The sequence below is a fragment of the Nelumbo nucifera genome, chromosome 2, assembly GCF_055504915.1.
Source record: "Nelumbo nucifera cultivar China Antique chromosome 2, China Antique-T2T, whole genome shotgun sequence".
NCBI lineage: Eukaryota > Viridiplantae > Streptophyta > Magnoliopsida > Proteales > Nelumbonaceae > Nelumbo > Nelumbo nucifera.
The window spans coordinates 36,344,517-36,360,446 of record NC_142650.1 but is presented as its reverse complement, the minus strand read 5'-3'; the positions used below and the strand labels follow the sequence as shown (position 1 = coordinate 36,360,446).

General features: G+C 36.9%; 1 protein-coding gene and 1 non-coding gene across 7 annotated transcripts; both read left to right on the top strand.

Moving 5' to 3' along the window:
• The first annotated feature begins 2,987 nt into the window (after positions 1–2,987).
• Positions 2,988–3,059, top strand: TRNAG-UCC (transfer RNA glycine (anticodon UCC)). Its single transcript has one exon. It is a non-coding gene; the product is annotated as a tRNA-Gly (tRNA).
• A 943-nt stretch (positions 3,060–4,002) lies between these two features.
• LOC104612361 (uncharacterized) lies at positions 4,003–14,200 on the top strand. 6 transcript variants are annotated; one of them, XM_088898308.1, is made up of 6 exons: positions 4,053–4,295; positions 5,086–5,296; positions 8,110–8,176; positions 8,793–8,920; positions 12,660–13,104; positions 13,457–14,200. In XM_088898308.1, the coding sequence occupies exons 5-6, from the start codon at positions 12,671–12,673 to the stop codon at positions 13,857–13,859; spliced, it is 837 nt and encodes a 278-aa protein (XP_088754434.1). In that variant the 5' UTR covers positions 4,053–4,295; positions 5,086–5,296; positions 8,110–8,176; positions 8,793–8,920; positions 12,660–12,670; the 3' UTR covers positions 13,860–14,200. The 6 variants fall into 6 exon arrangements, with proteins under 6 accessions (XP_010278054.1, XP_088754434.1, XP_010278055.1 ...); XM_010279753.3 differs by having other exon boundaries at positions 12,655–13,104; XM_010279752.3 differs by lacking the exon at positions 5,086–5,296 and having other exon boundaries at positions 4,003–4,295; positions 12,655–13,104.
• Positions 14,201–15,930: the final 1,730 nt, after the last annotated feature.

Sequence of the window (15,930 nt, the reverse complement as noted above, 5' to 3'; positions counted from 1 at the left end):
TGTAAAACTTATCTTCAAAAGCAACATGAAAAATAATTACATAAACCACCCTTTTGTATGAGTTGCAAGTAAATAGTTCAACCATCAACGTCAAATGAGTCAACCAATGTTCTCATAGTTAAATAATAAAAATTTTAAAAATATAGATACATGAAAATTATTAAAAAATATAAATTTTGTAAAAAAAACATTTGAGTGCATCTTTAATATTATGTATGCATCATATTAAACAAAATTAGGTGTGATATATAAGAGTTATTTTTATTAATGATAGAAATAAAATTAAAAACTAAACTAATTTAAAAGAAAAACTATTTTCACATCTAATTAATGACCAATGGTTCATAGGGAGGCAAATTAGGTGGGCTTAACTCAAGCTCAAATCGATTTAGTTTGTAATTTTAGACAGACTAGCTTCAATTTTTGGTCATCAACTTGGGCCTAGGCCTAGGTTCAAAAGTTTGGGCTTTTTATTTTTTGGTTAGGCCCAAGCCTATCCCTTAGGTAGCTAATGTCAAGCATCATTATATATAAATAATCATAAATACATATATAACACATATTTGCATATATGCATGCATATACAATTATACACATACATTTATGACAAATTTTGTCATAGGGGCTACTTGATAGATAAATCCAAGTCCAAAACTAACCAAATGCATCAAATTTCAATGTAGGTTGGAAGTTGGGCCCAAGTTGAAGATTAGGTTTGACTTTGCTTTGAAGCCTTAGGTCCAATGCATAGGGTTGGGCCTGGGTTAAGCTTAAATTTAGCCCAACATATTTGACTTGCATCGTAATGGTCCAAAAGTTTGGGTAAGTAAGTTAACCAATGATGTCATAATCAAATAAAAAAAAATAAAAACACATAAAAACTCAAAAAATTAAAAAATACATAAAATTTATAGATATTTTTGAGATATCTAAGATATTATAAACTTATCATATCAAACAAAAATGAATGTGATAAACAAGAATTATTTTTAGAATTAATTATGCAAATGGAATAAAAATTTTAAAGTTGCCCAAAAATGATATTGTCTTTTATTTCAAGTCAAATAGGCTAGCACATGATGTCGTAATTATATAATAAAACTAAAAAATAGATAGAAAATGTAGAAAACACAAAATTTTGTCTATAAAATTTGTGCACATCTCTAATATTATATATTTATCATATTAATAAAAAATGAATATAATAAATAAGAAGTATTTTTATTAACAATGAAAATGAAATATAAAATCTAAATATACTAACACGCCGTGCTTTTATTACTTATCCTTTTTGAATGGTTCTAATAAGGATATTTAAATTATTAATGTTATATGAAATTACCATATGCAATGCATGTGCATATTTACTAGTAGAAAAAAAGATGCAATTATTGTTTTATTTAATTGAAGAGAGAGAGAGAGAGAGCTTTCTATATTTTTATTCTTTTTTTTCTTTCACTCCTTCTTTTTCTATCCTTAAAACCTTTTCATATTTTAAATTTCAATAGTAAAACATTAACACAAAATATAAATGATATATAGTATATAATAGAATGTATCCATAGACATACTAATAAGATGCAGCAATATCAATGACATTATAATAAGATGCCCACATTGTCTTTTTTGTCACATAGGCAGGAACTAATCACATAGGTGGGCGCTTAGTTGTTATTAGTGATTGGATTAGATCTGATCATATTCAAATTAGGGTATATACGAATCCAATCTGATATACTATAGATCCGATTAAATCTCATAAATACCAATTCAAGTTCAATTAGTGATGTCGAATTAGATAGTTGGGACTTAATCTCAGACTTGGGTTAAGATACAATTCTTAGGGTTGGGCTTGGGTTGTGATTAAACCCAGCTCAGTCCGCCCAACTTGCACCAGCACCCCTATGGATTCTTATAGAATATAGGGTGCTATGCACAACGTTGTGGAGCTTTTCAGTCAAAGTTGACATCAGAATTTAACTAATCAAATCTTCAAATTCATTCCTTTTAAATGCCTTTCAACAAAAGTAACATTACCACTGACCATTAAACTAAAAATGACTTTGTTGGAGTAAGGGTGCTCACGATTCGATTAATCAAACCGTGGGGTAATTTTCTGGACCGAACCGATATCTTTGGTTTTTACATTTAATTGAATCGATGCAACCAGTTAACCGGTGGATCGGTTAATCGTGGTTCGGTTTTTTGGTTTTTTTATGCCCTTAAAATTTAAAAAGAAAAAGGAAAAATACAGTCAAAGAGAGCTGGGATTGCCACTTCGCCAGTGTCGCCGAAGCAGGAGGGATCGCCATTGTTGGAGGCCGTCGGTGAATCAGTTGGAGGGCGGAGCACCAAAGGCTAGAACCCAGAACTGGGCGAGTGGGAGTCTGAAAGAGTGAGAGAGAGAGAGAGAGAGAGAGAGAGAGAGAGAGGCAAGAGAGAGAGAGAGAGAGAGAGAGGCAAGAGAGAGAGAGAGGGGTATGTGGGAGAGTCTGAGAGAGAGAGAGGGAAAGCTGCATGACGGGTGTCAGACAGGCTGTTTTCCAGTCTGGCTACCAACCTGCCAGACTGGCGAACCTGAAAGTCTCAGATTCTCAGTTTGGTAGTTTGAACACTCTCAGACTGTCGAACGTTTTTATTAGATTTAAAAAAATATATAATATTATATAAAAATATATTACTGTATATATCGGTCAATTCGGTTAACCGCCGGTTTTTCTAAATGGTTAACCAAAACCAAACTGAAACTATCAGTTTTTTGAAAACATCAAACCAAAAACGAACCGACTGATTCAACTAACCGATTTTTCGATTATTTTTTTTTGCTCACCCCTAATCAGGAGGGTCTTAAAAATGAGCATTAAGATACATTAACTTTGTCGACAGCCCGAAATTCAGATCCGCTGCGAGAGATGAGGTATTAATAAATTTACGAGGTCATCAATAAGTGCTGATAGAAAATTTATTATGTCAACATTAGCAAATAAGCGTTTGTAGTCCAACGGTTAGGATAATTGCCTTCCAAGCAATAGACCCGGGTTCGACTCCCGGCAAACGCATTTGTTTTTCTGTTTTTTTTTTATTTAGTTATTTTACGGTTCTAAGTTCCAGCATGAACGTTGAATGACGAAACACTATGGAACTTAGAGTCTCAGAAAGGTAGAAATGAAACCCTTTGGAACTCAGATACAGAAAGGAAGAAATAAAGCTGTAATAACAAATTATAAAAGGGCAAATTTCTTAAATTATCCCTATTAATTATTAAGTACATATTTGTGATGTATAATTATTTTAAAACCCAAAAATACCTTTTCAATAGTCGGTTTTACCGCTTCATTGTTCTTCAAGCTTTCAAAATAAAACCTAACAAATTGAACTAAGATTTTATCCAAGAAAAACAAATACATTATTAAACCAAAGAACATCAAATGGATTCAATTAGTTTATGTAATCTTGATATTATTGGTTTCTTATTCGCTTAAATACATTAAACTTAAATCTCGGTTGGATCCAGATCCATCTCAGTGTCGCCATTCTTACAGGGTTTGCAATTTAACCAAATGCTTGGGATGACAATGTTCTGCAAAACCATGCAAGTAGGGAGGAGCTCTCAGTAATTAGGAATGTACGTACAGATTTTTCCGGTATAGATATGGATTTGGATCCCAAGCCAAATTAAACTTTCTCGTCCAAAGTGGCCTACAGGGCAGGGTGTTTACAGCCACCTAGCAGCTATGTGTATTTTGTAATCAACACGTTGAAATGCCAAATTATATAACAATTAAACAATACCTACAAAAAATAATTTGGGTTGGACTTGAGATTGAGATTGGCTTCAGTCAGTGCAAAGCCACTTGACACAAATGATATTGTGTGTGATAAAAGCTTAATCCGCAATTTTTTATTTTTTTTAACAACAGTAATAGTAATGGTTTATACTTGCTATACTTTTATATGTAATAATATTATAACTAAATATGAACAAAATGGTAATTTCGGTGAGATGGGAATTGGGAAAACCAAACACCTCAGTCCTTACCACTTGAATGGGACCAATGGGTCATTTCCAATTTTCATTTTTGATTCCCCCTGTCTCGATTGTTCGCTGCCCTAGCTTCTTCCTCTTATCTTCGTCTCATCTCCTGGTTCCCCTTTCCTTCAACTCAAATCAAACTCTCAATTCTCTTCTCTTCACTCTCTTCCTCCTTCAATCTCAAATACTCAATTGTGGAGGGCCTGGAGGCGGCGACGGTGGTGGAAGCAGCGGCTGTGACGGCATTCCATGTCTCTCAAAGGTATCTCAAGTTCTGTAACATGCCTTATGATTCCAATGTTCCATAGCTCTTTCTCTATTTTAGAAAAGTACTATAGAAAAATCCTAGACTCCCTAGTTTATCTACAAGTCTCCTAGTTCCTTTTTTTTTTTTTGGATAAGAAAGAAAGATTTCGTTGATTAAAATGCTATTAGAAAGAATACAAGGCTGGAAGACAATCCAGTCGCCAAAACAAATTCGCCCAGCCCAATTACAATTCTGCCCAAAACAATTGATCCCTATGTACCCTTGCTTATCCAATTGATCTTCCATTCCGTTTGCTGTTCTTCTTATCCATCCGAAGGTTGCCCCCACCTCCTTAGCTAAAGATTGAATTTCTCTAATTGTTTGTCTATACTTCCAAGCTCATGGAATATTGTTATTTAACCAAGAAATGACCACCTTGGAATCCCCCTCCTCCAACTCCTGCCTGTCAAGGGTTGCCTAGTGAACTTCCATCAAAGTTCTGCTTTAAGCCTTGATTTATCGGTGGTTTCCATTCCATCACAGTCTTATCTTTTGCCTTTGACGAAGTAGCCACTTCTCTCCAAGCTCTTATTATTATTTTTTTTTTGGATAAGTAGCTCTTATTAATTCATTGATGTTAAATTCCTTGAAGATTCACCCAGCTGGCAACCTTTAAATTTATGTTCTCCATATTTCTTCTGCACTCCTAGTTTTTTCCTTGAAAATTCTTCCATTTCTTTTTTCCCATATTGCCCATAAGGTTGCTGCCCTTGCTGCTTTCACAAAATTGTACTTCCTTTTGTAGGCTGCCTCAGGAAATTAGGGCTAAACAAGTCTGCTACATCTTGGGGAGCCTCCCACCTGCACCCAAAGAAAGAGCACAATTCTAACCAAACACAATTCAAAATGGTACAAGAGATTAATAAATGGGGAATAGTCTCATCACTTGCTTTGCAAAGAAAACATATATGAGGAGAAAGGACATAAAAGACTTTCTTTTTTGCAGCATATCACAGGTATTGATCTTGCCTAGAACCACTTTCCAACATAAAGCTTGAATCCTAGGAGGGATAGGTCTACTCAAAATTTCTTTCACAGGGAAGTTTATCCCCAAGCTGTTTGTCTGTACTAGAGAATTGAAGAAAAAAGCTTAAGAAAACTAACCCGTGGGAGAGACAGACCAAATTCTTCTGTCAATGACCTGGTTGTCCAAGAAAACAGAATAAAAAATGGCCAATAGGTTGATTAGAGAACAGCATTCCAAATCTCTTAGATCTCTACGAAATCCAAATCCCAATTCCACCCAGACAAGGAGGCAAACCAGAACTTATAAATGGGTTCCTTTTTGTAGGTTGGGAGAGAGTACAAAAGAGGAAATTGTTCTTTGGGCTCACTTTGGAAAGAGTACAAATGCAAATATGTACAGTACAAATACATACAAAACAATACAAAATATAAGGTTTTGCACTGTACATATTTGCATTTGTACTCCTTCCAAACTGAGCTTTGAGAGTAGAATTACCCAACCAAAGATCTTCCCAAAACAAAACATTAAGACCACCACCCACATCATACTTAATGAAGCTTAGAAAGTAAGGAAAAACCTTGTGAATAAATCTCTAGGGAGAGAGTTTGGTGAAGAATTAGGAGCTTCCTTTGCATCCCACCCGTTGTCTGAAACACCATGAATACTCGAAGTGACTTTATTCTAGAGACTGTCTCTTTCTAATGGTAGTCACTAGTCACCACAACCATTTCCCAAGCAAAGCAGTGTTCTGTGTTCCTATATATCAAATTCCCTATCCCTAACCAACCTTATACATTGGCCCCACACACCACTTCCCACATGACCAAATGATCCTTTCTTTCCTCTTCTGGTTTCCAAAGGAAGTCTCTCATATATTTCTCTAACTTTTTTGCCACCTAGGCTGGAATCCTAAATGTGGATAGGAAATAAATGGGTTTTTTTTTTTTTTTGAAAGAAGTTAACTGATTTCATTAAAGGAAAAAGGGGTACACAAGAAGGTGTACAAATACAAAACAGGGGCCAGACCCCTGAGAATTACACAGGAGGAAAATTATCACAGTACAAGGTCTCCAGAATGACTCCTAATTTTGCTAGACCATCTGCAATGGCATTTATCTGCCTTGGGATCCAATATAGAGAAACATTCATATGAGCTAATAGGTCCCTTGCCTCTGTTATGAAATGACTAAGTCTCCAAGGTCCAGTCTCCTGTTGTCCTAACCATCTTATAGTATTTGCTGAGTCACCTTTGATGGAGAAGTTCTGAATACCCAGTTTACTGACTAGGCGAATCCCTGTGAGAGCTGCCAACGCTTCTGCCTTTGTGGAGTCAGCTATTCCAATCAGTCCACTGTATACCCAGCAGGTGAGACCATTTTCCTCTTAGGATTCCCCCTATGCCGGCTTCTCCAGGGTTACCAAAAGCACTGCCATCAAAGCATAGAGTCCAAGTTCCTTCCCTTCTTAAAGGGGGGACTCTGGGGGGGGGGGGGAGGGATAGAGGAGGAGGAGATCAGAAAGTTGTACACATTTCTGTTAAGGTCGTTAACATTGATTCCTTTGAACTCCTTTGAGCTGGAAGCCCACAAATTGCAGTGATAGGAGATGTGGTTGATCAGCTCACCCTTTGATTTTATTTTATTTTCAAAGAGCCAGTTGTTCCTTTCCTCCCAAATTCCCCAGAGTACAGCATAAAGTACTCTCAGCCAGTAAGTGTTACCTCTCTACTCAGACCTCTTCCTTGCCACTGAGAAAACAGATCCTGAAGGTGCTTAGGAGCCACCCAACTATAGCCAATTGGTCATTGTGGATTTTATCAATGTTATTCTGCTTGCCAACGAAATATAATTTTTTTCCACGAGGCTAACTTCTTAGCAAACCTTTCTAGGACTGGTTTCTGAAAATCTTTTGACCCTGGATTGCCACCCAAAGGAAGCCTAAGGTGCTCTAAAGGCCAAGGTTTTGTTTCACACTCCACAGCTCCGCACAATGCAATGGCTCTTCACCTTCCAAGTTAACTCCTGCTACTCCACTCTTCCTTAAAGTTCACTTTTAGATTAGAGACCTTTTTCAAAATGAGAAATTAGTTCCTTCAGATTCCTGAGATAGTCATCATTCTCACCTTCACAAAATAGGATCTGATCATCTGCATATTGAAGGTGTGTGACAACCACCTCCTGCCTCTCTACTCTCTAACCTCTGAATCCTCCATCTAAAAAAGCTTTTGATATCATCATGCTTAGAGCATCAGCAACTAGAGTGAACAAGAAGGGAGAATGTGGGTCTCCTTGTCTTAAGCCCCTCTTGGCAAGACTTGAACCCATGAACTCTTATTTATGTGTATTGCTCAATTACCATTAATCCGTTCCTTTATTTATGTTAATTAATGAATCCTTATTATATATGTTACTTTGTTATAAAAGAAAATGTGAGTTAATAGGCTTGAATCCGAGTCATTTACTTTAAAAAGTAAGAAACTTGACATCTATCCACCACATTCAAGCATGATATAAATTGTAAAATATATTATATATAGTGTTTATACAACCTGTAATATATATATATATATATGTGTGTGTGTGTGTGTGTGTGTGTGTGTGTGTGTGTGTGTGCCACGTCATCACAGTTTGACCTCTAGGTTGACCCCTGTTGAACATATGATCCGTGAACCTCTCTCTTTTCCGGTTCTATTCCCAGTCCAGTTCTATGAACATTGGTTTTTGCTTACACTTTGAATGCTTTCTCTTCCATTTATGTTATTGGGAGAAGTGATCTGTTGCTTATTAACTATTGCTATGTCAGGCCTGGTTAAGTAAGTGAATGGGTGCTTGAACCAGTGACAATGGCATTGATAGCCTACCAGATGCAGGTATGTACGGAAATCCTGGCTCTATATCTACACAAGTATTATTGTTTGTGCTTTAAGTTTTTATCTCAATGCAGGGAGCTTGTGGAGATTTTTATGGATCACTTCTGTATGGATGAGTCAAATCCTATTTTTTACCTCTACACTTATATGAAATGTTTCCTATGCAATTGGGTTTTGATCCACCTTTTTTATTTATGAAAAATCAAATAATCCATCCAAATTCTCAAGTATTGGAGCCCAGTTGTTTCTTTGTCCAATCATTTTAAATGCAATGGATTGGAAAGTGATTGATTTTGGCAATTGTAACTTACTAACTTCTAGTTTTTGTTTTCTTCTTTAGTGGAGAGATCACAACTCACGCCTCTCCAAGGGCTGCTTGTATGTGCTAATATTTCTAATTTAATAAAAGGATTTATTTACTTATAAAAAAGTGATTAATTTTGGCAAGAGTATTTTCTAATATGCAAAGCACCATATCACCATTATCTAACATTCACTTCAAATCATTCATATGCAACTTGTGGCTTTAACCCCATATCAAAATGTTTTTTAAACTCACTTGTCCCTCTTAATAGGTTGGCTCAGTTGATTGTTATTTCTATTTATTGCTTTTCAGAGTTCTTATGCTACCTTTCCATTGAGGCCTTTATCATGGACCAGATGTATGAAATTGAAACCAGTAGCTCTTCAGTTGGTTGGGAAATTGGATAGGTGTGGTGCATCAAAGCAGAACCTTTTTTTAAGGTATGAGATGCTTGATATTTATCTATGATGCTTGAGCTTGCTTTCATGTTATTTTTCTCTCTAGATATGGATTATGAACTCATTGCTTAAAACTGAAAAGTGAAAAGTGAGAATGTGTCTACCAGCTCATGGTTGAAACTGAAAACTTTTAGGTTCTTGGTTGATGAAATTGGATAAGTGTTCAGTAGAATGCAGGATAGCCACTTATGATCTAGATCTATCATATTCAATATCAAGAACTAGCCTTTTTTTTATCAATAACAAGAATTCATTAAATTAATAAGAATTAGTTACAGCACTCCAGAGAGAGATAAAAAGGCTTAACTCTCTCCGAGAGGACAAAAAACAAAACAACTTATAATACAGCCCAAAACATTTGGTCCCTTCCCACCCCCTGCTTTGCCAAAGCATCTGCAAATGCATTTGCTGTTCTCTTCACCCACTGATAAAAAAGGGGTGTATATCATTCTTCCTTAACAAATTAATGAAATTCTTTGATTGTCACTGATAAAAAAGTCCATCATATTTATCTATTGCTAGGTGCATAATTAGCAACCTTTGCTGCTTTTTCTTTATTCTCCTAATCAATACAAAGGGAAATAACATTATTTTAGATCTATAAGAAGGAAACAAAATCAATGGATGATGTATAAGTGGTGGCTTGAGTTTGATGTACTTGATTGTAATGAAGTGTAGGATCTCATTGGACTGCCAGCTTTGACTGATGCCATTACCTGTTAAAAGATTTTTTATTTTTTTTTTACACTGCAATACCTAATTTTGGTATTGTCAAAATTAGGTATTACAATTAAAGTGCCTTTAAGAATCTCTTCATATGTGGCTCTTATTGGTGACTTCAAATGACCCCAGACCTGCTCCCTTGGAAATGGATTTTGGAAGTTAATGCCACATCTGAGGTGTTCTTATGGAATGTTGTGTTTGACAAAATACTTTCTTTGGAGAACTTAACGTTGATATGATCAAGGAATATAGACAGTGATTGCTCACTTTGAGGCAGAGGAGGAACTGGTTATCCACTCGCTGTTGCATTTGCTTCTTTTCCTTGAAGTTTCGCTGCCACTTTATAACACTCCATTCAACTGACAGTGAGTGGTCCCATAAGATCTTCTGGACCTTGGTTTGACAGTGAGTGGTCCCATAACATCAGATTGTTTTACTGTGTTAATGTGAAAGAGAACACATGTACTCTAGAGCAATGTGTAAATGGTGTTAGCAAAAGGCAAATAAAATACTGAGAGCAGTATATACTACTAAGAACCTCTCTTGCATTTATGCTTGGCTCCTGATTAAGTCCAACTCCCCCGTCTTTGCTAACCTGTTCTTGCTCTTTAGTTGGCCATACACTCGCCCCAATCTTGTCTACAGAGGTACTAATGTCTGTCTGTAGCTGTGATAAACTTGCTTCATTGGGTGCCTTTTTTAAATCTGCCGTTGTGTCCTCTTCGAAGAGAAATGCCATCCCCAACTGCCCGTTATTCCATCTTTGACTAACTTTGGAACTGTCAACACTTCCCAAGCTTGAAAGCGAATCTTCACCTACAAATTGTGAATTACTCCAATCGCTAATATCTTCTTCTTCTTCTTCCTCTTTCTTCCTGTTATACCTCGGATTGGGTTTCTCTGGTTTTGTAGTCCGCATCTCTTGCCTTGGCTTCCAAACCAAGCTCGAAGCTTTCCGGGTCTAGGTAGAAGAAGTTGTCTCTCCACACTGGCACTTTTTCTCCACTAACCCAGCCGCTGTTGTTTTCCCTGTTACAGGGAAAAGAGAAGTGATAGACCAATTTTTTGATCTATCGCTTGAAAAACTGAGACAGTGGGTTGGTTTAAATGAAAAACCAGTTTGCTTTCAGACCTTTGGTCCGAGCCACCTGTCATGCGGTATTTTAAAGCATCACATGGCCGGGCAACTGGGCCATTAGTTGCTTGGCTTAAGCTAGTTCCCGGGCCAGTTGCCCCTTCTGACAATACATAAGATTTGCTCCCAGCCATTTGATTACCTTCCCTTCAATCCAGGATTTCTTTTAAAGTCTCAGACTGTTTCTCTCCCCTGTTGAAATTTGAGCAGTCATTTACTTCATTACAACATTCATTTTGAATTAATTCCTTTTTACATAAAACCCTGCCTCCCTTTCTTCTCGAAGACTTTCCCTCTTCTTCTGTGGTAAGTTTTGTTGCCACATCATCACTACCCTCCGTTTCTACCCTGCCACATGGAATCCACCAGACCAGGTTAGCATCATCTTCTACCTTCTTCCTGCAGCTTCAGAGAAGGGCTTCTGTTGCAACCCAGATTTTGCACCAAATTCTATCCACCAGTTGGTCAATAGAACGGGGAATTGCTTCTGGTTTGGTGCCTACAACTCTGATTCTTGCTGCATGAAGATCTACTATGTTCATGGCTTCCAGAATCCCTCCACAGGCTACCACTACTTTCTCTAATATGGGTTCCTACCACAAGTTGAAAGGGAGGCCCAGAATCTTCAAAATCATACTTCCTTGCTTTGCAGCCTTTTCATTACAAGCCAGGTTCCACTTTTCAATCATAACCAGTCCCTCATTGGTCTCCACTGTACAGAAGCTAAGATTAGCACTTCCACTTCCTGTATCACTTTGTTAGGTTCAAATGGCTTGAGCAATAGTGTATCTTTTAGCTGTAATTTACTTGCAATGGCATTTAGAGTCTCCTTCCAATCTTTGACTCTGTTCTTCATCGAGACTACCATTTTTTTCTCCCAGTTTTCACTTCTACCACTTCTAGGAGCTATTGAAAAGCAGATGAGAGGTAGCTTCTGGTCTCCCCCCTTTCTTTATTTCTTCCTGTTTGCCTCCTTGATTTCCTGTCATCTGTCTTCCTCTTCTACTTTTTGTTTGAGTTTTTAAGTTTCAATCAGTCTGCTCATATACTCCTGTAGCAGCCCTGGTATAGTATTCCAAGCTGAGGTATTTCGTTCTTCTGGGAAACATTATTTGTCTTTGTCCTCGACCAAACTGTTCTGTTAGCATCAGGAACCAACCCTTTATATTTCTTCTTTGTTCTGTCTGATATATTCTTTCTTCCACCTTTAAGGTATTCTTCCATCCTGGATGTTTCACCGAGTGTATTACTCCATCTACAAAACCTTCAGCTTGCTGCACCGAACTCCAGAAACACAGTTGCTCTTCTTCCTTCTCTGATCTTTAGTGAATCTTTTCCTCTGCTTCTAGTTTCCTTGAACAGAAAGTTTTTGGCCTCAATCATTGTTTCCTTTCTCCATTTCATTGCGAACTCCATTTTGTCCTCCTCAGTCTCTCCCTTAAAAATCATTTCTATATCACTTATGATACAGATCAATCAAGGGTTTGAAACTTTGAATTATGATCATTATACATGGTTCATTATTCATTGAACATGCAAAATCCATGTACAAGCATATGTCTTAGCTTTTTTGCGTTAGTTTTGTAGTTTTACAGTAAAAAAAGGGAAACTCGTATGTAAATCCTTTTGTCATTTGAAGTGTTATGTATTATTTACCAAAAAGAAATGGTATAATAACTTGGATGGCAGTTATGAGATAATATATTTGATGATTCACACATTCATATGGTAAAGTTGCAATGTTGATTTAGCATATACATCTGCCATATGTATTAGAGAGAGAGAGAGAGAGTTCCAACATTAGACATTTACCTTTCTTGCTTAGATTGTAAGAACTAATATAAATTTTTTCCCTCAGCATAGGTGCTCCTTGTATGCTTGAACCAAGTAAAAGAAATTTCAGGGTCATAGCCTTCAAAGGCAGTGCCCAAAATGATGAATCAGGAGATAGATCAGGTGGATGCAAATTCCCCAAGAACAATGTTAAACTCTCCTATGTACCACATGATGGTGAAGAAACACTGACAGAACCAGCAGACAGAGAGAAGGTATATACTTCAGAAGATGGTCAAGATTCGCTAGTGGGATCCATAGCCATACAAAAACTATTCAAGAAATGGCTGATGATGTTGCGCACACAATCATTCAATCAAGCACCAAATGTGATTTTTGAGGAGGGACTGCCACAAAGCGAGATATCAGAAAGTCAGAATGGGATCCAGAAAAGGGAAGCATTTAAGATTTTCAAGGCAGCATGGTGTTACTTTATGGGACTTGATGCAATAATTAAGGTCCCTCTTGTGATATTGTAAGTATAACATTTTTACATTCTTAATCCTGAGAAAGGGTTCTTTCTGATACCCTGATAATATTGTCGTTGAGTCATCATTTCATGTTAGCATCCCGTTGCTCATTTATTGTACAGCTAACAAATTATAGTTAAAATTAGAAACATAAAGAATTTATCGTCTTTGGTGTGGATTAATCATGATCTATAAAACAACGTTGTGTGTGAAAACTGGGAAGCTTTAGCATGTAATTCTAATATAGCAAATTGTTTAGTTGTTTGTTTTTCTAATTTACCATTATAGTCTTATGAACTTATAATGATGGCAATGGTAGATCACTGACTTACTGACGTGTTATGTTTGCAAATGCAGCATCCCTTGGTACCTGTCAGTTAATGTAGTTTATGGGCCTGAAGTTTCGAAGGAGTTAACCCCTCTTTGGGTCTTTGGGCCACTGGTCATGGCTCTCTACATCAAGATGCTCCGAGGACTCTGTGCATTGTATGTTTTCACCTTCAAGCAGATGGTGCAAGTTTTGAAGAACTTACCGACCTACTACAACTATGTGGCCCAGGGCAAGCTCAATGATGACCTGCGAGCCTATTTCTGGCAACCTGTGGTGGACATTAAAAACCTGGACTACAAAGAAGCATTTAGGAAGAAGCTGAAAGAGTTTGAAGCGTGGTTGGTGGATAAGTACTTGGATTTTGTGGAGTCAATATGGCCGTATTATTGCAGAACAATCAGGTTTCTAAAAAGGGCCCATCTCATTTAAATTCTGAGATTGTTACGGCTAAGTGAGTCTTAATTGAGCAAAATGGGAGGAATGGTTTTACTTTTACAGCCCCCAACCCCAAACAGTAATCTTCCTTTGGAGTTTTGAGAAAAAATGAGCCTGGTGAAAATTGAGGCTGGCAAACTAAAAACCCATTTGGATTGGGGTAGTTTTCCTGGTAGGATCTGAGGTATAGTGGTCCAGCGGGTCTGTAATTTAAAATCAATCCCGTTTTTTTTTTTTTCTCCCCACATCATTTGTTTTTCTCAACTGTATTTTATTTCAGGATCCCTGTATTTCAACGAGGTCTTATAATGGTATGAGAATGGAACGGTTCTGAATGGCGATGAATCATTCATGGGGCATTTTCTGGGGGAAAATCTAGATACGGAAAAGATATGGCATGAAAAGAGTTTTGACCAATCAAAACCCACCCATGAATTTTGATAGATAACACTTGAATCATTATCACGTTTATGATTCTAGTGTTTTCTCCATATCGTATTTTTTCCATATTATGATCGAACCCTTTTCTTTTTTGTCCTTTTGTTCATTAAAATTATTTAATTTAATTGTATCTGTTTGACAGATGGGCTTGGCTTGCTTGGAAGTTACAAAGGTTGCCCCGTAAAAGCAATATACTGTCATTCACAACCTTAGGAACCGCTTAATAATGGCTATTCTGCATGATATAATTAAATAATAAAATGTTTAAGGGCATAATAACTGGTTTCTGCTTCAGACATTATAGTAGATCCAAATCACTATAAATAGGGCCCCATGCCTAGATTGAAACCCATTAATATCCTATTGATTAGACCCATTGAGGAGAGGGGAAACCCACATTTTCTCTCTCCTTCCTAAACTGCCGATCTCTGCAAAGTGCAAATCATCACCATTTTCCGCCAAACTTCGACACACTAAGAGGGAGGGAGACCCACATTCTCTCTCTCTCTACTTAAACTGCCCATCTCCGTAAACCATCACCATTTTCCTCCAGACTTTCGAGTCAGACATTCCTTATCCTTCATCGGCTTACACCAAGCAGGACCCACACTCTTGGGTTGGGTTAGGCTACGGGGTTGAAGACCACCACTTGGGATGGACAAAAATAGTTGTTGGGGACTCTTTCCAATGGCTATTATAGCTTTAGGGGGGCTTAAATGACATAAGTGCCCCCCAAAACTATAAATAGCTAGTTTTTTTTTTTGGGGGGGGGGCATTCTTAGGGGCCCCAAATGACCTAAATGCCTCCAATAAATATAAACAGTTACTTTGGGGTCATTTTGCTTAAGTGGTAAAGAAATTAATTTTTAGAAAGACTTTAAAATGGCTATAATACCCCTCCTAACAACAATAAACCAATGTTTAAAGAACCAAAAAAGGGAGAGAGGTTCAATGGTCAAACCAGAGGTTGAGCTATGATAACATGGCATACATGTATATATACTATAGGTCATATAAACATTATATATATTTTACAATTTATTTCAAATGTTGTGAATAGATGACAATTTTTAAAATTTTTAAAGTAAATGGCTAGGGTTCAAGCCTCCTAACTCACTTTTTTTTAAATACATGTGTAATAAAGTAATATATGTAATAAAAAATCATTAATTAACATAATGAAATAATGGGTTAATGGTAATTTAGCAACATACATATAAAGGAGGTTATAGGTTTAAGTTTTGCCATTGTCACTTTGAAACTGCATCTCAATTAATGACCTATATGCAGTTTTATGAAATCGAGACTAGTTTGCTAGTTTTCTAGTTAATTTGGCCGATCATTTGGTTTTGGTCGATTTTTTATCAAGTTTGATTTTTAGGGTATAACCGGACCGACAATGCCCAGCTTAACTAGTCCGATCAACCAATTTGATCTGGTTTTCAAACACTACTATAAACAACTAATTTATGAGGGTATTTTGGCTAACTCAACATTTTCAATTCCTGTAAGTATTGGCGCGGTCGATAGTCCTTAAAACGGAGTGAGTCTTGTAAAAGGCAATCAACAACAACAAACACTAAAATAGCGTGAGCTGAAAACAATGTAGACACCAACCTTCCTA